This window comes from Dasypus novemcinctus, chromosome 23 (assembly GCF_030445035.2).
Source record: "Dasypus novemcinctus isolate mDasNov1 chromosome 23, mDasNov1.1.hap2, whole genome shotgun sequence".
Lineage (NCBI taxonomy): Eukaryota > Metazoa > Chordata > Mammalia > Cingulata > Dasypodidae > Dasypus > Dasypus novemcinctus.
Window position 1 is genome coordinate 69,674,796 of NC_080695.1, and position 25,227 is coordinate 69,700,022.

The 25,227-nt window shown below is 57.5% G+C and overlaps 1 protein-coding gene across 3 annotated transcripts; it reads left to right on the forward strand.

The window, feature by feature from the left end:
- Positions 1 to 24,506, forward strand: SLX4 (SLX4 structure-specific endonuclease subunit). 3 transcript variants are annotated; one of them, XM_004474337.5, is made up of 15 exons: positions 1 to 423; positions 2,465 to 3,186; positions 4,534 to 4,758; positions 7,077 to 7,266; positions 8,531 to 8,743; positions 10,509 to 10,714; positions 10,806 to 11,119; positions 11,805 to 12,069; positions 12,515 to 12,603; positions 13,545 to 13,691; positions 14,351 to 14,520; positions 15,990 to 18,235; positions 22,154 to 22,256; positions 22,785 to 23,174; positions 23,592 to 24,506. In XM_004474337.5, the coding sequence occupies exons 2-15, from the start codon at positions 2,850 to 2,852 to the stop codon at positions 23,944 to 23,946; spliced, it is 5,250 nt and encodes a 1,749-aa protein (XP_004474394.1). In that variant the 5' UTR covers positions 1 to 423; positions 2,465 to 2,849; the 3' UTR covers positions 23,947 to 24,506. The 3 variants fall into 3 exon arrangements, with proteins under 3 accessions (XP_004474394.1, XP_004474396.1, XP_004474395.1); XM_004474339.4 differs by having other exon boundaries at positions 15 to 94; XM_004474338.4 differs by having other exon boundaries at positions 69 to 314.
- Positions 24,507 to 25,227: the final 721 nt, after the last annotated feature.

The window sequence follows — 25,227 nt, forward strand, 5'->3', positions numbered from 1 at the left end:
GCCTGCGTGCCCGCGATTCTCCGCGGGGGACGCCAGACGGCGCATGCGCAGATGCGTGGGCCTCCGTTGAGCGCGCGCCGCGGCCGCGCCGGAGGTAGGAGGAGTCGGGCGGCGGGGCTGGGATCTGCGCCCCGGAGGAGGCGGTGCTGTCACCTCGGGCCCTGCTCCCGCTCCTCAGGGAGAGGCGTCGTTCTCGCCCGCCTCCCTTGCTGGCCCCCTGCTCTCGGCCGGCCTAGGGCGGCGAGGGGCCGGGACCCGCCAGAAGGAAGGGAGGGTGGGCGCATCCGGATCCCTACCGTGGTCACAGCCCCAGGGTCAGTCTGGCGTCCGGAGTCTTCACCGCGATCGGAATTCTCCGTCCGGCTCTATAGCCGTCAGATTCCTTGGCAGCCCTTTCCCAAGCTGATCCCCCAGCCTCCCTCCGTATGTTGCCGGGTTGGGGGTGAGGGGGTGAGGGTGGGCGCGCCCCGTCCTCATCCATCTATCCATTCATTCCGCGCGGACGGTGGGCCGGACGCCGTGGTGGGTACAAAGCTGAGTAGGCACGAGTCCCGCCCGTCTGAAAACTTGCCGTCTCTCGGGGCCCCTTAACGTCTTTCAGCAAAGATTGATTGAGCTCCTGTAGGAGACGGGCTGCTTTAAGACTAGTATCTACAGGGATGTGGGGACTCAACGCAGTTGTGGAGGAGGTGGAATTTTCACTACCCCCCTCCCATATCCGACGTGCTAGAATTCAGTTTGCTTAGCCTGTCATTTCAGTTCTTTGTGAACTGATCACTGCTTCTCCCTGCAGCCTTCTCTTCGCTAAGCTTAGGCTAAACTCTTGGCAGTTCATTCATTCAGCCAATCATTGATACAAGTCAAGCACTATATCAGCCAAAGGAGGTATAAAATAGATGAGTCTGCCGTGTTGATGTTCTCAGTTTAGCGGGGACAGATAATAAGTAAATGAATGAATATGTAAGAACAGGTGCTTGGCGAACCAGACTGCCCAGGCTTGATCCCAGCCCTGTCACTTCAAAAGCTGTGTGAACTCGAGCCAGTTATGCATTCTATTGTACCTAATTCCGTGCTGTCAGGAGCAAAAATAGAATTCAAACTCTGGCATTAAATTCTGCCTTCAAGGATTGTCGTAAGGATTAAATGAGTTACAGACTTCTGAGGCAATTGGAATGGTGCCTGGTACACAGTTAGCATTCAGTAAATATTATCAATTGTGTATGATTATATTCCTGGTAAATGCCAGGGGGAAAAACAGTGTGTGATGATAAAGAATGATGGAGGTGGAGAAATCCACTTAGAGAAAGGATCAGGGAGAGCTTCTCTAAGGAGGTGACATCAAAGATGATGAGCCAGCTACACCAGACTCTCAGAGGAGAGTCTGAGTAGGTACATCTATCCAGTTCCGGAAAACTAAATAATCAGTTGTGGTATGGACAGTGGGGATTGCATTATTGTATTTTAAATGAAGAACTTACTGCCATTGGATCATTTGATGGTTTGTTTTTAAAGATTTATTTATTTCTCCCCACCACATCGTTTACACTTGCTGTGTCAGTTCATCTTCCTTGTTTCTTTAGGAGGTACTGGGAACTGAACCTGGGACCTGTTATGTGGGAGAGAGGCGCCTAATTGCTTGAGCCACCTCCATTCCCTGCTTTGTTGCATCTGTCATTATGTTTTTCTTCTTGTGTCTCTTGTTGCATAATCTTGTTGGGTCAGCTTGCTGTGCCTGCGCATTGTGCCAGCTCTCTGTCTTCTTTAGGAGGCACTGGGAACCAACCACGGACCTCCCATGTGGTAGGCGGGAGCTCAATCGCTTAAGCCACATTCACTTCCCCAAGTCTGATTTTTGAACCCCACTAAGTTGTTTGCCAAAGTAAATAATCTTATCTGTAAGGCACAGCCTCTGCATTCTGCAGCATTTTGTCTTCTGAGTCTGGAGAGCTCTTGTTGGGCTGAGAGGATGGAGAAAAGTGGCCTTTTTAATTTGGAAAAATTGGTTTTATCAACGATCCTTCCTGTGCTCCTATCATTTGTCTCCTGAGTGTTCAGGTGCCTTTTTTTTCTCTCATGTTACAGTGTCTGCTGATAGAGTATCTAAAGCTGGGGGCCTTAGATCAGCGTAGGAGATAGTTTTTCTGGATTTGGGGATCATCTTGTTTCTGTAGTGACTACCTTTTGTGGGGTTCAGTTCCCAAATTTCATTAAAAACAATACTCTTCCAAGACACACTTTTCTGCCTGTGGAAGAATATGCTGTGACAGGTTTCCAGATCCTTCTCCTCTGTTGTGTTGTATGTCCTTTAGGATGATTAGTCTGTTAACCAAGCTGTACCCGAGTATTTGACAGGTATTGTTATTCTCAAGAGTTTTCCTGTGTCCCACATGTACCTTCCTGGAATCAATGGCATAAAATGGCAATATCTGCCTAATTACACATAGATGCTTTTGGTTTTCCACAGATGTGAAATTCAGTGGCCCTTAGCTGCCTCATCACCGTGGCGACCTTGGAGAATCATCTGAGCACCAAGTTCATATCTGTTCTATCTGAGACTTCTAGTGGATGACAAAACATTCTCTCAGATTTGTACTTTGGCAAAGGGAAGTTTCAGACATGTTTAACCACGGGTCCAATTTGAAGAAAGACGTTCTAAATTATTATGGAGTGGAAAGCAGCGCTTTTTGTTCAATTGTGGAAGCTCTTGGGGAGAAGTCGAGAGAAACCCTAATGAAGCTGTAAGTCTGAAGGAGGCTAAGCTAGACTTCTACTTGGGTTAACTCTCTCTCTGTGCACATGCACCCAGATCCTCTCTTCGAAAACAATCTGAAAGGCTTCAAACTGCTCAGATGATGGATGAGTCCGATGATGATTTTAAAGAACTCTGTGCCAATTTTTTCCAAAGGGTGAAAAAGAATGGAAATAAGGAAGTGTCAGAAGGAAAGAAAACACAAAGGGCCTCACAAGGCACTCAAATAAGAAGCAAATTGAAAAGGACCAAACAAACTACTACCAAGAGGGAAACACCTCAAGGTCCTGTAGAGAAGAAACCTCGGTCTAGCAGCCAGGTTCCAAGGACTAAAAAGCCAAGGACAACCAAGCCGCAAGAGAGTGGAACCGCTCCCACTGTGAATGGGGAGAGAGATGTGCTTGCCCCTGCTTGGGACCAGCAGGGCACCCGGACAGGTAACCCGGCAGGAGCCAACCAGGCATTTCCAGAGAGGAAACCAGAGTGATTTGTATGACTTGAAATCAGGGATTGGAAAACTTTCTGAAAAGAGCCAGGACTCGTCTCTGTCTCAACTACTCAACTCTGCATGGTAGTGAGAAAGCAAGCCATAGACACCATATAAACAAATGGGCATGGCTGTGTAGAATAAAACTTTATTTACAAAAACAGGCAGCTGGGCTATGGGCTATAGTTTGCTGACTTCTGTTTTAAACAGTCGTCACAAATGATTTGACCCCTACGTGAATTTTCCATATGATTATGTGGCACCCTCTGCTCATTCAGAACTTTCTGTAAAAGTTTGCATTTTGTATTTGGCATGTGGTCCATGAGCATGAAAATAATGCTGCTCCTCTCATTTTCTAGAATTTATTCCAAAGTGGGGACTTTGAAATGGGCCAACCAATTTTGTTAGACTGTTGAGCAGGCAGTATGAACATGGCATGTAGGGTTTTGGTCCCAAGAGAATCTTTCGGTCCTTCCTTTCTAAAGTTCTTGTTATGTTATGGTGTTTGTTTGTTTTTTCCAAGCAGCTCTGTTTCCCTCCTGCCTTTAGACAAAGCATATGGCTCTTTGGGCAGAACTGAAAACCAGCTTTGCATTTATAATTGAGCCCAAGATGTTTGGGCTCCTGAGTTCTATTTCCAAATAGTTTTCACCTGCACCATCCCATCTTATATAACATATTTTTCCTGGTGTGCTTAGCATTTCTTCTTCGTAGAGTGACCCTACAGACTTAGCTCACAGGCTGTAAGGCTTCGGGAATGGGCTGCCGTTGCTGAAACAGTCGTTTTCATGCTCCCTTTGCACGTACACTCGTACCTGTGAATTCGATACACACCAGTACGGGATTTGTGGATCCCCACTGAAGGCCGTCTGTGGACCCCAAGTGGAAGTAGAACTCCTGATCTAGGAAAATAGAAATGTTTGTCATTAACACGTCTTTCACAACAGCTCTATTGAGAAAAAACTCACGTTCTATAAAATTCACCCTTGTAAAGTATACAGGTCAGTGGTTTTTAGTATGCTCAGAGTTGTACGACCATCACCACTATCTAATTTTAGAGCATTTCATTACCCCCAAAAGAAAACCTGTACTCATTAGCAGTCCCTCCCCGACTCTCCTCCTGTCCTTGATGTTTACGTCTGTATTACCAGAGGGAGGGTTAGCAGTGAGCACTCGATCCTATTCAAAGGGATCTAGTTGGTAAGGGACCTTTGAAACTTGTGTCTCACCTCTATCTAGTGGGAAAGTCTTATTTCTCCAGCTAGGGCAGATGTGTGACTCTCTTCCTTCTTGCCAGGGGGTGCTCCAAGCAGCGACTCGCAGCCACCTCCCTCCTGTTTGACTGCTGTAGTGCCAAGTCCTTCCAAATCCCGGACGGCGGAACTGGTCGTACAGCGAATGCAGCAGTTCAAGAGGGCAGACCCGCAGCGCTTGAAACATGCTTTTGAAGAGTGCTCGGTGGAGGCTGCTGCTGAAGGAGATGTCCCAGAGGGCCCTCGAGAGGAGGCAGTGGTGGGGCATGGTAAGACGGGGTGTTTCTCTCTTCCCAGCGGAGGGGAGCCACAGCTGTGGGAAAAGAGAATCAGGAAGGCACCACCTCTCCCTGTCCTTGGGCTCCAGGCAGGTGCTCTGCCGGGCATACTACCTTGGTCACTTCATTGTACCTGGCGAGAGAATGAAGGGTACCTCGGCTCATTTTTCACGCAGCCTCTTTGAAAACCTACCTGTTCCTCTTATTTTCCTGCATTTCTTATCATAAAAATGTCAAACATACAGAAAAGTTGAAAAATTAGCACGATAGTCCACATACCCTTGGCCTAGATTTAACAGTTATTAACAGTTTGCCACGTGTATTTTATTTGTCTCCATAAATCCATGTTTGAAGTAGACGTGACACCTCACCGCTGGCTACTCCAGCGTGCATCTCCTGAGAAAAAGAACTCCCCGAGGCGCCCCCACACCGCCTTCACGCCTTGTTCCCCAGCATCGCCTGCCCGCCACCCCACTTGTCTCAGGAATAGGGTGACACCTGCTTCCTTTTCTCCGAACAGGGATCCAGTCTGTTGACACATTGCGTATGGTGTTAGCTCAGTGGTCTCTTAAGGTCTAGACTCCAGAACAGTCCCCCATCTTTTTCTTCTATGTTTTTTTCCATTGACATTGACATTTTGCAGTGCCTAGGACAATAACCTATAAAGATTTCCCATTTTCTGAATTTATTTGATTATTTCCTCCTGGACTCGTTTCTCCCCTTCCCATATCTTCCATATAGCTCTATTAATAAACTTGAGGTCTGAGGAGATGCAGGTTAAGTAGTTTTGGCAAGAATGTTTGCTTCACAGGTGCTGTGTACTATGTCTTGTGCCACCCCTGAGGTACGGCATGCCAGGTGGTCCTCTCCATTATCCCCTAAACGACTGGCTCCTCATCACTGATGAGATTATGCAAAAGCAAAAGAAATAGGGAGAAACTGGGTTGACCAACCTCTTGCTAATGAGCATGCAGTTTCTTGATATTGCACTAGCACATCTCACATTTAGAGACTGGGGGTTCTCAGGCCACCCCAGAGGTCCACTACGGGTAGCAATTGAACATCCTACCGAGGCACTGGGCCTCATGGCACCTGTGGGGTGCAGAGGAGCTGCTCCGTCAGTGCATGAGCCCAGCTGAGCAGCCGGCACCTGCTCTGCCCTGGACACCGTCGTTCTTCAGGTGTCTTCATGCTCATATCCCGTAGTGCCAAGCAAGAGAGTGGTGACAAAGATGGTTTGCAGCCTTCTGTGGAAGGGGTGATAGGCTGTAGGAACATTCTGTGAAACTATTGTGATTAGTAATGAAAGAAATTGTAGCATCGATGTGGAGAAAGTTGCCATAGTAGCTGCTGAGGGTAGGGAGAGGAAGAAGAGATGTGATGTGGGGGCATTTTCAGGACTTGGAGTTGTCCTGGTGGTGCTGCAGGGGCAGAAGCTGAACATTGTGTGTCCTGCCATGGCCCACTGGGTGGACTGGGGGACAGGGTAGACTACAATGTAGACCACCGTCCATGCGGTGCAGCAGTGCTCCAGAATGTATTTACCAGGTGCAGTGAATGTGCCACGATGATGGAAGAGGTTGTTGATGTGGGAGGAGTGGGATGAGGGGGGCGGGGGGTATATGGGAATCTCAAATTTTTTTAATATAACATTTGAAAGAAAATAAAAAAATAAAAATTAAAAAAGAATTGGGGGATTCGTGGGGTTCCTAGGGTCCACTGCAAAACATCAGATTTGGCAGGAGGCCGCAGTGGTGGACCGCGGTGTCGCGTGACTGCCTTGGGAGCCTTCTCGAGACACGTCCGTCCTTCGGCCGGGTGCCAAGTAAAAGATGCTCCCTTTTGATTGAGCAAGGCGTAGCACTAACTTGTGCTTCTGTGGTGGTCATAGCAGTAGGAAGGGTTGAGCTCTGATGGGAAAACCTAGCTTTGCTGGAATTAGGAGCCTTGCAAGTCTGGAATGCCCGAGGTAGCAGACTTTAGTGGAAATGGGGAAAGTGGAAGGTGAGTCTGTGGGACCTTGATCTTCAAAATATGTTCCTGGACCAGCAGCATCAGCCTCACGTGGGAGCTTGTTAGGAATGCAGAATCTCAGGCTCCACCTGGACTGACCGAATCCAAGCCTGCCTTTTAACAAGCCTCCAGGTGAGTCTCACGCACAGTGCCCAGGACGAGGTGGGGCCGTGGTGCCAGCGGCCGAGCGGTGCTGGGTTCTGGTCCCTTCCACGCTCTGTGAGACCCAACAGAAACCACGCGGGAGCCGAGTAGGCTCTCTCTCTGGCGCGTATCCTCATGGTGCCTCTCCACAGGGGACGGGCCCGGGCCCCCTGCCACAGAGAGCGACGCCGCGGTGGCCTCAGCCCTGCAGCAGGAGTTCGGGCAGGAATGCACTGCCGCACACGCAGATAACCTGGAGGAGAAGGGGTGGTTTTTCTGCCAGATCTGTCAGAAGAACCTCTCGGCCATGAATGTGACCCGAAGGGAGCAGCACGTCAACAGGTAGGCCTGCTGAATGCCCCCCCCAGGGCGGGTGGTCCCACCCCCCCCACCTCAGTGGTAACAAGTTTTGTGGTCACCCTATTCTTACTTTTCTTTTTTAAAGATTTATTATTTTTAAAAATTTATTTCTCTCCCCTTCTCCCCCCTCCCCAGTTGTCTGCTCTCTGTCCATTCGCTGTGTTCTTCTGTGTCTCCTTCTATTCTTGTCAGTAGCACCCGGAATCTGTGTCTCTTTTTGTTACATCAGTCACTCCTGGGCGGGCTGCACTTTCTTTCACGCTGGGCAGCTCTCCTTACGGGGCGCACTCCTTGTGCGTGGGGCTCCCCTACACGGGGGACACCCCTGCGTGGCACGGCACTCCTTGCGTGCATCAGCACTGCGCATGGGCCAGCTCCACACGGGTCAAGGAGGCCCGGGGTTTGAACCCTGGACCTCCCATGTGGTAGACGGACGCCCTAACCATTGAGCTAAATCCACTTCCCCTTACGTTCTTTTTTAACAGCTTTACTGAGTTAGAATCCACTCATTGCCATGCAGTTCACCCATTTAAAGTGTACAGTTCAGTGGCTTTCGCATGGTGCAGCCACGCCATAATCCATTTCAGAACACTTTCGTCACCCTGAAAGGCTGTGCACGTTGGCGGTCACCCCCCTTCCCCCAACTCCAGCCGCTGGCAACTGCCAATCCACTTTCTTTCTCAGTGGATCTGCCTATTCTGGGCCATTCATAGTAGAGAAATCACACCCCACGTGGCTTTTGCAGCGGGCCTCTCTCGCTGGGCGTGTTTTGTTTTGCATCCAGCATGTTTTCACAGTTCTTCCCTGTGGCAGCATAGATCAGCACCTCCCTCCTTTTTATGGCTGACAGCATCTCTTGTCTGGACAGACCACACTCACCTGTGCATCCGTTGACGGCATTTGGGTTGGTTATGCGTTTTGTCTCTTAAGCATAATGCCGCAGTGAGCATTCATGAACAGGTTTCCGTGTGGACAATTGTTTTCCTAGTGGAACTGCCGGCTCACATGGCAAGTCTGTTTTTAACCTGCTCACTTCAGCCACCTTTGCCAACAGGTACCTCACCTTCGTGCCTGGAGGCTGACCGAGTGCGCCTAGCAAAACGGCCAGGAGGTGGGCGGGCCGAGCGCAGGCACTCAGTGTGGGGGACGTGCTTTGCTCCGCAGCAAGTCCTTGCTGGTGTGAGCCCTGTCTGCTCCCATCCGTGCTCCTGGCCGGGATGGTTCTGTAGCTGCCGTCTCCCTCCAGGTGCCTGGACGAGGCTGAAAAGGCCGCCAGACCGCCCGCACCCCAGGTCCCCGAGTGCCCGATCTGCGGCAAGCAGTTTCTCACCGCCAAGAGCAGAAGCAGCCACCTGAAGCAGTGCGCGGCCAAGATGGAGGTGTGCCCCCAGCTCCTGCTCCAGGCCGTGCGGCTGCAGGCAGCTCAGCCCGAGGGCGGCTGCGGCCCTGCGGCAGCGGGGTGAGTCCGCAGGGAAAGGAGAACAGCGAAACACCAAGCCGTGGTGTTCACAGGAGCTTCGTTATTAAATGTTGGTGGAGAGCAGAGCCCTCCGCTGCAGAAGAGAAACAGTTGAGAACACTCAGGTGTAGTCCCCACGGGCGGGCAGGGTGGAGCGCACGTTCCGGAAGGCTGGGCGGCTGCCAGTCAGGTGTGTGTGGAAGGGCTGCTTGGAATGGTTTCCCGAGGTCCCTCCTGAGGTCTCTCTGGTCCCATGAGTCTGTGTCCACACCCACCTGAGAGTCTCCAACCCCACCCCTGACGTAAGGAGTTTTGCAGTCACCCTGTCCTGACTGTCCTTTTTAACAGCTTCCTGAGTTACAGTCCACTCATGGCCAGGGCTGTCCCAGCCTCACGAGGGACGGAGGCAGCCTCGGGCCCCGGCTTGTGTGGGTTGCAGCTGCTTCCCTTCAACGGCTGCCAAGAGCAAAGGCGAGGCCAAAGGCAGTGACCCTGGGTGGGCTGGCCACCGCCCCACACACGGGTTTTAGGCCTCAGAGCTGGGCCGGAGGTCCATTCTCTTCGCTGGGGGGTGACATGCTCGCGGCCTAACGAGCCCTGAGGCCTTCACTTGCCTTTCGGGAGGACCATACCTAACCCACCTGTTCAGGTAAAATATGGCGGGATTTTAAATTCCTCCAAGAAGTGAGACAGAATGTGTGTGGTTCCTTCTAGAAGGTCGTTGGAGCAGAATGCCATAGCAACCAGACACCCTCACTGGGAGTTTGAACTTCCGCTCCCCTGAGCCATGCATAGGGCGTTTGGAGCTCTGGGGGAGGCAGACTTCCCCTGCCAGAGGGGACCTGCTGGTCAGGGCACCCTGTCGCCCCCTGCACCGCTCACGTGCTTCCTCCTTGGCGGCCCAGGCCTTGCCTGTGGGGCCCACAGCAGCTGCCGCGCATGCGCGTCAAGTGGGGGCCTGGGCCGCAGGCAGCTCCTCTTCCCAGGAAGTCAGAACCGAATCCAGGCTCCTTTAGCTCTGCCTGAGATTCTCGAGCCTTCCCTGGCCCCGTGGGGAGCACAAGTTTCTACCGAAGCCTGAGGCGCGCCTCTAGCTGCAGGGAGGGCTGCCCTGGGTTTGCTCGAAGGCTTCCCTTTACCCTGCTGCTTCCTACCCAGCCCGGGGGACATCGGGCAGTCTGGGTTCTCTTCAGCCAGAAAATCCTGGAAGTCATCCCCCAGCCACAGGCAGCGGGGCCCACCGACTCCCCAAGCAGCCAGCCGCGTCGGGGGCTGAGCCGGGACGCCCTTCCTTCAGGCCTTGGGCAGAGGCTGTGCCGGGGCCCCTCGGGAGGGAAGGGTCCTCTCCTGGCCTGGCGTGGCCAGGACCCCTAAGGGGCATCAGAGCCGGTGGGCGCAGGGACTGCCGCGGGCCGGCCTGTGCTCCGTGCCTCTGCCCCTCCCCTGGGAGCCTGGCCGCGACCAGGCCGTGCGGGGCGATGCTTTGTATGTCCACCGGGATCCCAGCCAGGCAGCGGCGCACGGGAAGACCCAGAGCCACCCGTGCTCGACCTGCTCTGAGCAGCCCGTGTCGCGGCTGTGCCAAACGCTTGGCCTGGCATTGGGTGGCCTCTCAAGGCAGTAGAAGACGTGCCATGCCAACCCTTGGAGCTCCTGCCTCTGACTGGCCCGAGGGGCAGAACCGGCTCGTTCGTAAGGTGTGGGCAGCCTGGTGGGGGGCTGTGCCGCTCGCCCTCATGGCTCCGCTCCCTGGCCACCTTTCCAGCTTCAGCAACCAAGTGGGAGGTTTGAAACGGAAGGGAGCCGCCAGCAAGGAGCCCCAGAAAAGGCGGAAGATCAGCAAGGCTGAGGCGCCGTCCGAGGACCTGCTGGTGGCTGTGGCTCTGTCGCGATCGGAGATGGAGCGGCCTGAGGCTGTGCCAACACTCAGGCTGGAAAACGCCTTCTCTGAGAGGATAAAACTGGGAGCAGGTATGCGTGGCCGGGCCTCGGTGGCCCCCCGGCGGGTCAGGGGTGAGGGGGCCAACTCCCTGACTGGCCCATGTTGCCTGCTGCTTTCTAGAGAAGAAACGTCGCAAGAAGAAGCTGCCCGTCTCCCCGCCCCAGCTGTTGGTCCAGGACTCTGAGACCACGGGGAGGCAGATAGAGGATCGTGTGGCCACGCTCTTCGCGGAGAAAATGGAATGGTCCAGCACGCCGCCCCTTCCCATGAGCAGAATCTCGAAGGAGAAGCTGGAAATGGCAGGCTGGCGCCTGCAGCTGCCCGAAATGAAGAACGTCCTGTGGGAAGGCAGCGCCCTGACGGGAGCCTGGGCTTCCGCGTCCTTCTACACAGCCAGCCTGGTGCCCCCCATCGTGCCCCTGCGGGCCGCCCAGGTGAGGCCCCTTCCCCTGTGCACGCACCTGCCAACAGAGTCCGGGAAGAGGTTGGCAGGTCCAGAACGGCACTGGGCCCGTGCGGCACCAGGGACCCAAAGCTGGGCGGCGGGAAGGAGGGCCGGGCTGGCAGGAAGCCGAGGGGGCCGCTGGCGCTCGCATCTCCTTGTGGCAGCAGAATGGCCCTCCTGGGAAGGAGGGGGGCCACGGGCTCTGGAGATGCAGCGTGTCCCCGCAGGGCTTGCTGAAAGCGCACCCCAGGGAGGCCGAGGCGCCCTCTGTGCTGGGCCCGGGATCTGCATCCTAAATTTGCTCCAGACAGTTAGTTCTAGGGCGGGCGGTCCTGGGGCATAGAGGGCGGCAGACCCCCAGGGGCCCTTTCCAGGCCTGATGCCCTTTCCGGAAATAAACCATTCTCCAAACTTGGAGGCCACAGTGCACGGTCTTGGCCCAACAGGAGTCCCCCGACAGGGAAGCCGGTGGACACGCGGTGGAGGAAAAGAGCCCCCAAGTTGCTCTGGGCTGTGGCTGGCACCCTAGGGAACCTCCCGTCCCCCGTAGCCCTTGCCCTGCTCTGCGGTTTTAGGACGAGGATTGGCTCGCCTCCACGTCACCCGGCCAGGTGTGCTCTGTGCGGTGGCTGCTGCTGCCAATCTGGTCGATCTGTCTTTCCGGCTCATTCTAGGGTGTCACAGAGGAGCCCACGGGCCCATCAGTTCCACCTGAGCAGCCAAACCCGGATGCGCAGACGCCGCTCGCTCTCAGCTCCCCTCCCGCGGGCTGCAGCTACAGAGAGGACCCGGAAGAGCCCGACCCCAGGAAGCCATCGCCTTCCTCCAGCCAGAGGGAGCGCCAGGCCCTGCGGGACCTCATGGACCTGGCCGGGGAGGGGCCGAGCCCCAGCCAGTGGCCCAGCAGCGGAGGCCTGGCCAGCTCAGGAGGCGCGGCAGGTGAGGTGCAAGCAGGGGGGGCCCGGGCCAGCCCCCGCCCTCGGCCCCCACGCCCCTGGGGTGGCAGGGGCAGACGTGGCGGCAGCAGCCCTTGTGCTGGCGCTTGGAAATAATGTTCCGCGATCCAATCCCAAAGGAGAGGGGCAACACTCACATCGCTGGGCCGCTGCGTTTTAGTTTCTTCTTACAGGTCAAAGGGAAACAGATAAGACACCATGCTTTCCTTCACTTAACCAAGGAGAGCCACTGTCCAGCCTGAGCGACCGCCCGGGCTGATTTCCGCCCTTCCGCTCCCCGTGACCCTCCCCGTTGGGAACGGGGTGGGCTGGCAGCACGAGCCCTCAGATAAGGAACGCCTCCGCCGGGGCCTGCGGGCTCAGCTCGGCTCAGGCCGTGGCGGCTGCCGGGAGGTGGTGTTCTTTTAACCCGCTGACTCTCCACTCAGGGGCCGACCTGGTGCTGAACAGCCTTCCGTTGACTGGGTTCGTCCTGCCACCCAAAGACAAGCCCCTCGAGCGGGACGGCAGCGCCTCGGTAAGGACCGGAGACTTCCACCAGGGCCACGCCGCCTGCCCCGCTCCCCGTGCGCCCAGGGTGTGCTGAGGTCGGCCCTTTTGTGTGTCCACGCATCTCCTGAGCAGCAGCTCCGCTTGCCAGGACGCTGACCACGTCATCCTGCCTCTGAGCTGAACCCAGGGGATGTGCCCACAGCCTCCCGCGTCTGTCCGTGGGGCACGGCCATGATGACTTTTGTCCCTTTGTAGACCTGGGCGGGTCACCCCTGCGCTTGAGTGCTGAGGGCACCTTGTCCTCGGGGGGCGGCCGGCCTCACGCAGCGCCTCCTCTGCCAGTGGCCCCCCACGTGCAGGCCTTGGCTGGGCTCTGGAGCACAGAGGGCCGGGCGCCCTTCCCCCAGCAGTGGCCTCTGCCGTGTCGCCAGGTCGTCAGGCAGACGCTGGGTGTCCCTTAGAGTAGGCTGCATCCCATGGGCCCTTGCATGTCTACCACCCTTGACCCAAAGGTCCCAGCTGGTGACATCATTGCCAAGTCAAGACAGTGGCGTGGCGCTCCCACCTGGGCAGGTCCCCAGTGGGTCTGTCACTTTGTGCTGTGGGGTTGCCCTGAGCACGGAGTAGGCCAGCCTGTGCCGGCCGCTGAGCCCAGCACACACAGGCGCACAGAGCTGCTGGCACTGCCCTTACGCCTTTATCGTCACGGCCTTCCCTCACGTCTGAGGTAGGGAATTCGTCGTTGGAGCAAGGTTGAGAAGAAGCTAGGGTTTTGTTGCACTGCCGAGGGCCTTCGGGTCACTCAGGGGGAGTCTAGCATGGCCAGCTCCTGGGAGAGGGGAGATGGGGGGTCCTGACTCCAGGCCCCCCGCGGCGCCGCCTCAGTTGGGCGGACATTGGCCGGCTCAGGTAGGACGTGAGCGACTTGGTGGGAAACGGCAGCACGCCCCCGTGCCTCCGTTTCAGCTCTGCCTCGGCTTGCTGGCCTCCGACTTCGGCGCCATGGTCAATAACCCCCAGCTGAGCGACGTCCAGCTGCAGCTGGACGGCGGGGAGGTGCTGTACGCACACAAGTTTGTGCTCTACGCCCGGTGTCCGCTGCTCATCCAGCACGTGAGTGAGCGCTGCCGGGGCCTCCCCGCCTTGCCTTCCCTCCGGGCCTCTCTGCCTCTGAGCCCCTCCCTCCCCGTGTCCCCACCCCCTCAGCCCCTCGTCCCCTCCACCTCTGCTGCCTCAGTGCTCACGCCTCAGAGGGGAGCGGGCGGCAAAGGCTCGCTTGAGGTGAGGTGGGGGGGTGGGGGGAGCCTCAGGATCGGGAAACAGCCGGTCCTTCTGTTCCGTTGAGCGAGTCCTTCCTTTCACAGAATTGCTTCCTTTTCTCTCTCTGCATAATTATAAAGTCTTACAGTTTGCCTCTGTAAGGTTGAGTTCCTGAAGTGTTTTCAGAGCCTTCTGCTCTGACATGGGTTTGACTTGAGCGTCAAATGTTGTAGGAACCCAGGAAATTGTCAGTCTCTCCATCAGAAAGTTCTAGATCTTTGCTATTTCTATTGAGGGAGGGCTCTCTGGGCTCTCAACCTCCATCCCTAGTCTAAGTTGGAAAACAGACAAGTGTCAGGACATAACGTCTGGAATTCCTGGCCAGTGAAATATGTCAGCGTGGCCAGCGCTTCTCCTGGGAGTGGGGCTGCTTGTAAGACTCGAGTCCGAGGCCGCCCGACTGCCGGTTCTGCCCCACGCTCTGGCAGTGTGACGGTTTACTTCCCCCTCAGGTCAACAGCGAAGGCTTCTTTGTGGTAGAAGACGGCAATCTGAGGACCCAGCGTGTCCTGCTGAGCGACGTGAGCCCCGAGGCAACCTGCGCCTTCCTCCGCTACCTGTATGCTGGGGACACCGGCCTGCCTTCCCAGCTGATCCCTGACCTGAGCTCCCTGGCCCGCAGGTCAGCGTCACCTTTGATATGCACTGGCCCAGCCCCAGCAGGTTGATGGCACAAGGGGGGATCGTGCTACGGAGAGGTGGGGCACGACCCTCAGAAGTGAGTCTTTTCTTTACCCCTGGCAAAGCAGAGTTGACGGCCAGCGAGACCTGGAATGGGGTGTGTCCACTGGAAGTCCGACAAGGTGGACTCAAGGGGTGCCGAGCGCTGGCTGGGGAGGCCCATGACTGACTCGCAGGCTTCTAGCTCCCTGGCCCCACTGAGAGGCCTTCGGGCTCCACTCCCCCCACACGCTGCCGTGCCCGAGCCGGGTCCCTTGTTGTGCTTCTAGAGCAGAGCGGCAGCCCTTTCCATGGCCCAGAAAACAGAAAGGGGGAGGCCACTGTCTCACTCCCGGGCATCTGCACTTCCCCTGGCTCGGCTGCGCCAGCGTTTCCTAGGAGACGGCACGTAGGTCAACAAAAAGAGTTAGTCACCTCTGACAAGGTGGAGGACCTTGGGGATAAACCTCGTAGACTCTGCGTTGCCCGTTAGGTATATTCTTGAGCAAGGGAGGAGCGGCTCAGTCACGGGGTTTTCCACGCACTGACCGAGCCATACAGCCCTGGAGCAGGCGGCTCACCGTCACCTGTGCTGACCTCCCGGCGGGTCTGTCCATTTTGTTTTTTTTCAGTCCCCCCACCTTGTGGCTTTTTTGTGTGCTGGCTGCTCTTTGTGTCCATTTGCTGTGCGCTCTTCTGTGTCTGTATGTATTTTATTTTTTATTTCCCCTCCTCCCTTGCAGCTTGCTTGCTGTCTGCTTTGTGTCCATTTGCTGTGTGCTCTTCTGTGTCTGTATTTATTTTATTTTGTACTTCTCCTCCCCCTCTTGCAGCTTGCTTGCTGCCTGCTCTCTGTGTCCATTTGCTATGGGCTCTTCTATGTTTTTGCTTGTCTCCCTTTCTGTTGCGTCACCTTGCTGAGTCGGCTTTCCACTGCACTTGCAGGCCAGCACCACTCTGCAACGTGCAGGCGAGCCTGCCTTCCCAAGGAGGCCCCGGGACGCGAACCCAGGACCTCCCATATGGTAGATGGGAGCCCAACTGATTGGGCCATAGCCGCTTCCTGGGTCTGTCTGTTTTGTTTTGTGGCCAGTGCAGTGTTTATTAGAAGACCTTTGTCGAAGCAGCCTGCTTCCTCCACTTTGCCAGGTCCCCCCAATTCCTCTTCTCTTGAACTCAGCCCTAGCCTCCCACTGAGGTTTGCAGCAGTAGAGGCCTCCCGCCTGGCCTGACCATCACACGCCTCCGCTTTCTAGAGCTCGGTGCTGTTGCCAGGCATGAGCGTGGGCTCTGTCTGGAGGAGACGGGGACAGGCTGGAGGGCGCCCGGTTCTTCCTTCCCGAGAGGCACCCGTGCTGACCCTCCTCGCCGGGGCTGCACAGCAGGCTCCTCCACGCAGGCTGGGGCCCACACTGGCGTTTTGTGTTGCAGGTTTGGTGTGAGCGAGCTTGTCCACCTGTGCCAACAAGTGCCCGTGGCGGGGGAGGCAGAGGGCGGACGATGGGAGGAGAAGGAGGAGGACGACTGCGAAGGCCGAGAGGAGAATTTCCGAGAGCTCTTGAGGTCCATGTGGGCAGGCGAAGAGGAGGAAACAGAGGCTTTGTTGAAGTCTGAGGACTGCAAAGAAGACCGAGAAAACGTGAATGAAGCAGAAATGGAAGAAATTTATGAATTTGCAGCTACTCAGCGAAAGCTGCTCCAAGAGGAGAGAGCGACAGAGAGAGATGAGGAAGCTGACGACGTTGTGAGGGGTGGGCCAGGTTCTCCATGTGTCCTGGCGAGCATCCAGGTCAGCACAGGGCAAGTGGACTCGTCCAGGAAAGGAAGGGATGAGTCCCCGCCCAAACGGCCTGTCCTGCCACCACACGGCCAGGGCCCGGGCGGCGAGGAAGATGCGGAGCACCAGTGGGCGCTGGAGGAGCTGCTCGGCCAGCGCCAGACCTCGAGCCCTGCGGGTGAGGACAGGGCAGAGAGGAAAGGAGGCTCCCCGCGGCACTCCTTCGACGACACCGGGCAGCGCCTGTCCCCAGCCCAGAGAGAACACACCGAGCCTTCCCAAAAGACACGGGATCGGGACGACTGGAGGGGGACTGTCATGGAGAAAGGGGCGGGGGCTTCCCGTGCCCCCTGCCACCACCAGGTGCCTCCGTCCCAGCCATGCGGCTCCCCACCAAGGCCGCCCCGGGCTGGGAGTCCTCCCCGCTCACGCCTCCGTCCGCAGTGCTCCCGAGAATCCTCCCCGTTCACGCTCCAGTCGCCGAGCACCTTCGCCCCAGTGGGCTCCCCAAACCCACCGTCTCCCATTTTTCCACCAAAACAGAAGCGGGACAGGAGTGTTCTGACGTTACTTACGGATCCAGGCTGCCAGGAAGGCCGCGTGTTCGGTTACATGTGGGAGCGCAAAAGCAAGGGCGTCCTGATTGCCCCCCAGGCGTCTCCCTCCATTGACCTCACCCAACCCACAGCTGCCCCGTCAAGCTCGCGGCCCGGGAAGGCCCCAGGTCCCGTGAGCAGAGACGACGAGGTGATCCTTCTATTGGATTCGGACGAAGAGTTGGAGCTAGAACAAACCCAAATCAAACCAGCTTCCCACAGCCCCCCAGAGGAAAGGAACGCGCTGGAAACCAGCCACCGGTCCTCCGAGCTGTTCTCCGTCATCGACATCGACGCGGATCAGGAACATTCTCGGAGCCCACCTCCGAGAGCCGCCGCACCGCCGCCGGGCCCCGGGGCAGACGAGGGGAGTCGGGGCCCCTCGGGTGTCAGGGGGCCCCTCCGGCTGTGCTTTGATGAGGACAGCAGCACCGAGGAGGACGCCACTGCAGACACCTCGTGGCTGGTGCCCGCCACCCCGCTGGCCGGCCGCAGCCGTGACCGCTCCTCCCAGACCCAAGTCACAGGCCTGGGCCCTGGGGCTGCAGGGGATCAGAAGACTCAGCCCTGGCCCTGGGCCTTTCTAGAAAACAGGGAAGGAAACGAAGCCCCAAATAAGCTTTCAGTCATTGTACCCCAAGCGTCATCGTCGTACGGTGCTCCTCTCTCTCCAGGAAGCCCTGACGGCGGGAGGCAGGGCCACCGAAGCCCCTCCTGGCGGCGCCCCAGGCTTCGGGAGCACTTTGCTCCTGCCGCGCCCCGCGGGCTGTTGGGAGGGCCTGCTGAGTGCGCCGAGGCTCTCCGGCCACGCTCATCCCCCGAGCCAAGCCCCGCAAGGCAAGCCCCAGCGAGCGAGGTGGTGGAGGTCACGGACAGTGACGAAGAGCAGGAGGTGGCCTGCCGCCGGGCCAGCAGCAGCCCCCACGTGGGCAGCGACCCCCCAATTCCCGTCGACGACTGCTGCTGGAACGAGGAGCCCCTCTCGCCCATCCCGATCGACCACCTGAACCTGGAGCGGACCGGCCCCCTGAGCACCAGCAGCCCCAGCCCCAGGGCGAGGGCGACCCCCGGCCACCGTGACCCGCACTCCCCAGGGCTCCTGGGAACCACCCCCATCCGAGGAAAGAGGTCCCCAGAGAAGTCCCCCCGGGCTGGCTCCCCGGGCAGGGCCAGGCCGAGCTTTCTGAATTCAGCACTGTGGGACGACTGGGATGGAGACGAGCAGGCACCCGCAGACAGTCTGCCTCAGGCCCCGGGCCCCAGCGCTGGTCCAGCTCAGAAGTCCGAAGGGGTCGAGCGGCCCGGTGAGTATCCTGCAGGGCCAGGGCGGGCGTGGGGGCAGACCAGTAAGGGCAGTGTGGTGGCGGCGGTGCCGAAGGCCGCTGACCGGCGGACGCTGCCCTGGCCGGCCCCGCTCCCAGCCGAGGGCCAGGGCTGCTGCTCACCCAGTAAGTCAGCGATTCCCAAGCTTTCCTGGCTCAGAAGCCGCACAGGAGCACGTGTTGAAAATCCCTGTCCAGGGACCCCGCTCCAGAGCACAGATCTGAGTCTCCAGGGGAGCAAGTGTGGGACTGTCCAGGAGCCCCTTGGTGGTCGGGCTCGGGTGGGAGGCCCAGCTCGGCCCTGCCCACCCCTCCTCGTTCCTGCAAGAGAGGAGCCGCTGCCCGGCTCATTTCCTTTTTTTTCCCTTCTACTTTTGGCTTATTTCTTTTACTTATAAATGATTGGAATCCGGTAGATGTAGCTAACATATCAAAATAGACAAGAGAACTCCTTGATGGAAAACACTCCAAACACTCTCTTTGCCTGTACTAAACTTTCAGAACCTTCTGGCAGAAATCCTACCAATACTGACTAAACCGATATTCCACCTCTACGTGGTGTCCTCAAAAAGGCTTCATTGTCACTTCTTCTCTTTGCTGACTTGGTGACTGAATTGGTTATGCTTCGTTTCCTAAGTTTCCAACCTCATAAAGTTGGCTAGCAGGATATCATGATTATTAAAAACCCTAGGTTTTATGACAGAGCCTGTAATTCAAGAAAGAGCCAACCCAAGGCTTTGTAAATATTCAGATTCATGTATTCCATGATAACAAATTATTTCCCCCATGAGAGCTTTTATATTCTAAGAGCCATACCTTTCTTAGATGGTTTCACATTCTCTTTCATTTCTTGCCTCTAGCACCAGCAGTTCATTCTCTCTCTTCTTATGTGGTAACATGTACATAACCTAAAATTTGCCATTTTGATCATTTCTAAGTGTGTAATTCAGTGGCATTAATTACTTTTACCATGTTGTGCAATCACCTTCCATTACTAAAACTTCTTTATCACCGTTTACTAGCTCACTCTCTTTCGAGGACTATTTTTCACAGGAAAACAGAATTTGGGCCGTCTCATGATGTTTACCGTGTACACGTCGGTAAGTGGGGAGTAACTGACCTAAGTGAAGCTGCAGATGGTGAGGCCGGCAAGCCCCACTCCCAGGCCCCCGGCTGCCCCTAAAATGCTGCCCGCCCCCGCCGCGGGCTGGAACCCGGTAGGTTAACTCTGAACGCCTCCAGCCCCCTTGCCTCCAGCCCGGCTGAGCTGAGCAGGCTGAAGCTCCTCAGGCCCTGGAGCTGGGGGACGGGGGCAGGGCCCTCCCCCTGCCGGCCACGTCCTCGCCCGCCCCCTTCCCCAGGGCTGGCAGCGGAGCTCCTCTCCACCCTCAGGCTTGGAATCCTCGGCGCTTGACCACCAAGTGGGCAGTTGCCTCCAGCTGCAGGGGCCAGGATTGCAGGGGCCAGGAGCCTGGCGTTCAGAGCAGAGAGCCCCAGGCCCGAGGGGCAGTGGTCACCCCCCTGCTCGGCCTGCTGGCCAGAGGCCAGGCTGGGAGAGGGAAGGTGCCGCCACACCTGCCCGTGGTGCTTCCCGCAGTGGGAGCAGTGGCCCTTTCTTAGGCAGACACTTCAGGACAGGTTAGGGAAGGAGAGGACAGCTGCAGGGCCTCTCAGCAGAGGAGCTGGCATCGGGGCAAACTGAGCACCCTGCCTTGGGTGCTTGCTTCCTGCCCTTCGGGAGAAGCTGGCCCCCGAGCTAGGCCACCCCCTGCCGCCGCAGTGATTGATCGGAGGGAAGCAAGAGGAAAGCAAGAGGAAAGCAAGAGGAAAGCAGGCGGCCGCCGGCACGGGGTTTCATTTCCTCCTGAAGCCCTGGCCTGCCCAGGCCTCGAGCGGCCCCAGAGCCACCTGGAAGCCTTCCTAGCCCAGGGTTCTGCCTCTGTGGGGCCACGGCCAGGGGTTCCGCCTCGGTGGGGCCGGGCGGGACCGCGCATTTGCATTTCTGACCAGCTCCCAGCTGGTGCTGTGAGAACCGCGTGACGAGGCTCTAGAGCGGGGATCTCAGCCCGAGTTCTGAGGCGACAGACTGAAATGGTGTGAGAACCTGGGGCATTTTGGGCGAGACAGAATCCTTGGCGTTCATCAGTCTTGAAGAGTCCGTGGGCCTAAAAAGGTTAATAAACTTGAGAACCTTAAAGCTGCTTAGAGCCAAAGACATGTTCCTAAGTTGGCCCGTTTGCCTTCAAGATACTGATTTCTCCTTTTTCAAGAAAGAACTTTAGTGAGATAAAACTCATGGCACTTAAAACTCACTCGTTCAAAGCATACAGTTTAGTGTTTCTAGTATTTCACAAATTTGTACAGACATCGCCACTGTCCAACTCCAGAACCTTTTCATCACCTGGGAAAAGACCCGGGCCCCGGTAGCCGTCACCCCGGGCCCTCCCGCCAGCCCTGCAGAACCACTGAGGCACTTTCTGTCTCCACATCAGCCAGGGTCACCCACGTCGTAGCCTAAATCCTTCCTTTTACTGCCAAGTAACATTCCATCTTGTGGCTTGACCGCGTTTCGCTGCCCCGGTCATCGGTGAGGGACACCCGGGCTCCTGTGAGCAGCGCCGCTGCCAGCACGGCCGTGCCCACGTCTGCCCTTGTGCCTGCCCTGGGTTCAGCGGGCACGCGCCCAGGAGGGGGATTGCCAGTCATCTGGTGACTCCGTGTTTACTTTCCTGAGGAGCCGCCAAACCGTCTTCCTCCACGGCAGCCTTTTCCATGCCCCCCAGCCACGCAGGAGGGCTCCTGCTGCACATCCCCCCAGCGCCGGTTATTTTCTGTCCTTTAGAGAGAACAGCCGTCCTGCTGGGCGTGAAGGAGTTCACTGTGGTTTTAGTTTGCGGTTGTTTAATGGGTCCACGTATTGGCCATTTGAATACCCGCCTTGGAGAAAGGTCTATTCAAATCCTTGGCCCATTTTTAAATTGGGTTGTTTGTCTTTTTTCGTTGTTGCGTTGTAGGAGTTCTTTATATATTCTGGGTATTAAACCCTTATCAGATATGCAGTTTTCAAATATTTTCTCCCATTCTGTATGTTGTCTTTTCACTTTCTTGATAAAGTCCTTTGAGGCAAAAGGATTTTTAATTTTGAAGTCCATTTTATCTATTTTTTCTATTGCCTGTGCTCTTGGTATAAAACTGAAAAATCCGTTGCCTACTACAGGGTCCTAAAGATATTTCCCTATGTTTTCCCATCAGAGTGTTATAGTATGAGCTCTTACATTTAGGCCTTGGGTCCACTGGGAATTAATTTTGGTATGTGGTGAGAGGTAGGGTCCACCGTCATTCTTTTTCCCTTGGCTTTCTCATCCCAGCACTGTTTGTTGAATGAATTGGCACCTTCTCAAAAGTCAGCTGGCCATAGATGTGTGGATCTAACTCTGGACTCTTAATTCTACTCCATTGGTCTGAATGTCTGTACTTATGCCATCACCACATAATTTTAATTACCGTGGCATTATAATAAGTTGTGAAATCAGGAAGTATGCGTCCTCTAACTTTGTTCTTCTTTTTCAAGATTGTTTTGGCTCTTCGGGGCCCATTTTTAGGTTTGTTTACATACGGTCAACTCATGTGCACGACTGCTGGGTTGGCCAGCCCCCGGGGCAGTATTCACCTGGCACCTGCCGTGTGCGAGACGTACCCTCACTGTGTGCAGTGACGCTTTCCGACAGGAGGAGCGGACTCCAGAGTCAGCAGTGAAAGGGGTCATCAGCGCTGTCCTCGAGCAGAGGGGCGCTGGGGTTGCCTTCAGTGAGGTGTTGTTCTCCGCGATGCTGACAGGCTGCGGGAATGAAAGCTCCAGGTCCCTCGTGCTGAAACGCGTGTCTCTTTTATTCTTCCCAGAAGGTGCTAATCGGAGGAAGAACCTGCCGCCGAAAGTGCCCATAACCCCGATGCCGAGGTATTCCATCCTGGAGACCCCGGTGCTGAAGAGGGAACTGGACAGGTGCGTGTCGATCGTGGGAGCTGGCGCCCAGGCCGTCCTCTTCCCATAGCTGGGACCCCACCTCACGGCCCCCCACGCACTGTTCCCCAAACTCCCGGGGCCCTGAGAAGCTAACCCACGACGGACCTTCAGGCCACTCACCCGTAACAGGCCTTGTTTCGTGTTTGTGAAGTGGCGTCCTGACCACAGCAGTCTAAGGAAGGAGGCCTGATGTTAAAAATAGCACCCAAACCATCCCATCCAAATGCTTGCTCCTCTCAGCTTGGGCTCTGAGGAGCCAGTGCCCCCGCATTGCCCAGAGCACTAGGGGACGTCTCTCCTGGAACGTTCTTCAGCATGAGCTCGTTGGCATGTGTGACCGACGCTAACCTTCGAATGCTCAGAAAGCCGGGCGTGTAAGGTTTCAGTGGCACAAAGCCTTGGTGAGATTAGTTGATAATTTTTGCTCTGCTGAAATTTGGCAACAGGGCAGAGCACGTCCCGAGCCGAGTGGCGGAGCACTGACGCTCAACCTGTTTCCCGCCGCAGGTTCGGAGTACGCCCTCTGCCCAAACGCCAGATGGTTCTGAAGCTGAAGGAGATATTCCAGTACACCCACCAGACCCTGGGGTCAGACTCCGACGACGAGGCCCAGGCCCCACACGGCCAGACCCAAGCCCCCCACACCTCCCAGACCGCGAGGGCAGGCGGCTGCTCCCAGCTGGAGGCCACCGCTGGCCCCGCTCCCCAGGGGATCAGGGGGCCTGTCAAGGCCAAGGGCCCTGGGCGTAGAAAGCAGGCCCGGGTCAGCCCCCCAGCCCTGCGCTTGGCCCCAGCCGAGGACGCCCCCCGGAGCCCTGATGCTGATGTCCTGCTCCCAGCCTCCCAGGAACCCATGGCCTCCGCAGATGGCAGCGACAGCTCCTTTGGCTCCCAGAGGTAACGGGGGAAGCAGTGGGGTCGTTGGCATGATGGCTGCCCCGGTCCTCCGATCAGCGGGACCAATGCTCAGAAATTCCAGTGGCCTCCCAGTTTGAAAGTAGAGGCAGCCCGGGCAGTCTAAAGGGCACTTCCCTCTAGCCTCAGGAGCAGGACCTCCCAACACCCCACTCTCTAAGAAACCAGGGTGCTCCCTTGCGCGGCCCGGCCCGGCATGCCTTTCTGGTGCCACCCGGGGGCCCAGCAGCTGCCCGGACATGGAGGTGCTGCCAACTTTCCTGCCACCCTGGGGGGCCGCCCGTGCCTCGTGCCAGGCTCTGCAGGGGACGTGGAGACGCGCACGCTTTCCCCTGGACTTAGGGTGCGGGGGCCGGAGGGAAAAGGCTCCGCACACCCCTCGTCGTTTGGTTCTTTCAGCTCCTCTTCCAGTGAGTTCGGAGCTGCCCTCGAGTCTGGAGGCGACGACGAGGAGGGCGAGGAGGGCGTCACGGCCTCGCAGGTGGCCGGCCAGGCCGCAGACGCGGAGGAGGCCGTCAGGCGCTACATCCGCTCCAACCCTGCCCTCTACCGCAAGATCCTGCTCTACCAGCCCTTCGAGCTGGCGGAGCTGCAGGCGGAGCTGCGGCAGCACGGCGTCCGGGTGCCCGCGGCGAAGCTGCTTGACTTCCTGGACACGCACTGCGTCACCTTCACCACCGCCGCGGCCCGGAAGGAGCAGCTCCGGAGGAAGAGGCGGCCGCCCAGAGCCAAGAAGAAGGGGGAGCGGAACTGACCGGCCGTCCCCTCCTGCCCCAGCCCCGCGTCAGGGCCCGCCCCGCTGGCTGGCCACTGCCAGTTCCCGGGACCCCGCTGGCATCTCGGCTCTGGGCGCCCTTCAGCGCCCATCGTCCCTGGACTGAGGGCCCAGCCCCTTGGCTGCTGCCCCTGGTTCATTCCCCTTTTGCCACACCTGCCATGTGTGTTTCAGAGTGGGCCACCGCTCCACACTCCGGGCGCCGGGGCCACCGTCCAGGCCCTCCTGGGTGCTCAGGCCCCCTTCCCAGCTGCCACCCTCAGACCAGCACGCCCCGGGTCCCGGGCCCCGGGCCCCGGCTCAGCCCTGCTGGCCCAGCCGTCCTCTCACCAGCAGCCTCCACTGGGACAGCGCACAAGGGCCGCACAGCTCTGAGTCCCCCCAGGAAAGCATGGTCTTGGGTCCCTGGTCCCATTTTCTGTGCATTAGCGCTGCCTCTGGGCAAGAGCCATAGGGCGCGGGCGACGTTGGATCTCTGTGACCTTGTGAGTGTCCTTGTCTGTTTTACATGAGATGTAATAAAAAAGCCTTTGTAAAAATCCTCCGGGGGCCACACTGCTCCAGGCAAACTGGAAGGAAGCAGCCGGGGGCCAGGCCACCATGAGCCGGGCGGCACCGCGACATCAGCAAAAGGCCTGCTTGCCATTGCACCCCGTTTGGGTTCTCAAGTCATGGAGCGTTGACTGGTCCCTTCATCTGCAAGTCTGTCCATTTGTCGCAGAGCCCAGGCCCAGCTGTGCTCCAGCCCTGGTGGCACGGCGTGGCCCGTGGGTTGTTACAGATCTCCATCCAGGCCCACTGAGTCAGAGCCTGCGTGTCCACAGGCCCCAGGCCCTGCGCACGGGCTGTGTGCTGGGCGCGGTGGAGGGAGGGGGCAACGCTGCCTTGGGCCAGTGCGGGGCTCCCCACAAGGGCTGTGAGCTGGGCCACCGGGGCCAGGTGGAAGAGGGGCTCTTGAGCGTGGCCTGGGACGGGGGACCCGGCCCACCCTGGCGTGCGCTGCCCAGGGCAGTCGGCCCCGGGGAGCACGAGCAGGTCTTGGGGAACGTGAGCCGGCTTGCAGCCCCCGTTAGGAGACAACCCACGTTTCCTACTGGAAGGCGAGGCGGGGGGGGGGGGGGTTCGCGAGGCAGGAGGGGGCTCCGACCCGCCTCCGGCTCCCAGGCTTGGCGGGGGCCTGTGGACTGGACGGTGCAGCTTCCTGCGACCTTCCTGGGGAGACGCATTGGCGCTTTCACTGCCCCCCAAAGACAGCCGTGA

Bases quoted from the DNA above. Each gene is read 5' to 3' on its own strand.
- SLX4 (XM_004474337.5), top strand. From the start codon at position 2,850: ATGATGGATGAGTCCGATGATGATTTTAAAGAACTCTGTGCCAATTTT. The intron at 10,715-10,805 runs GTATGCGTGGCC...GCTGCTTTCTAG, and splicing joins GAGGATAAAACTGGGAGCAG to AGAAGAAACGTCGCAAGAAG. The intron at 12,070-12,514 runs GTGAGGTGCAAG...CTCTCCACTCAG, and splicing joins CAGCTCAGGAGGCGCGGCAG to GGGCCGACCTGGTGCTGAAC.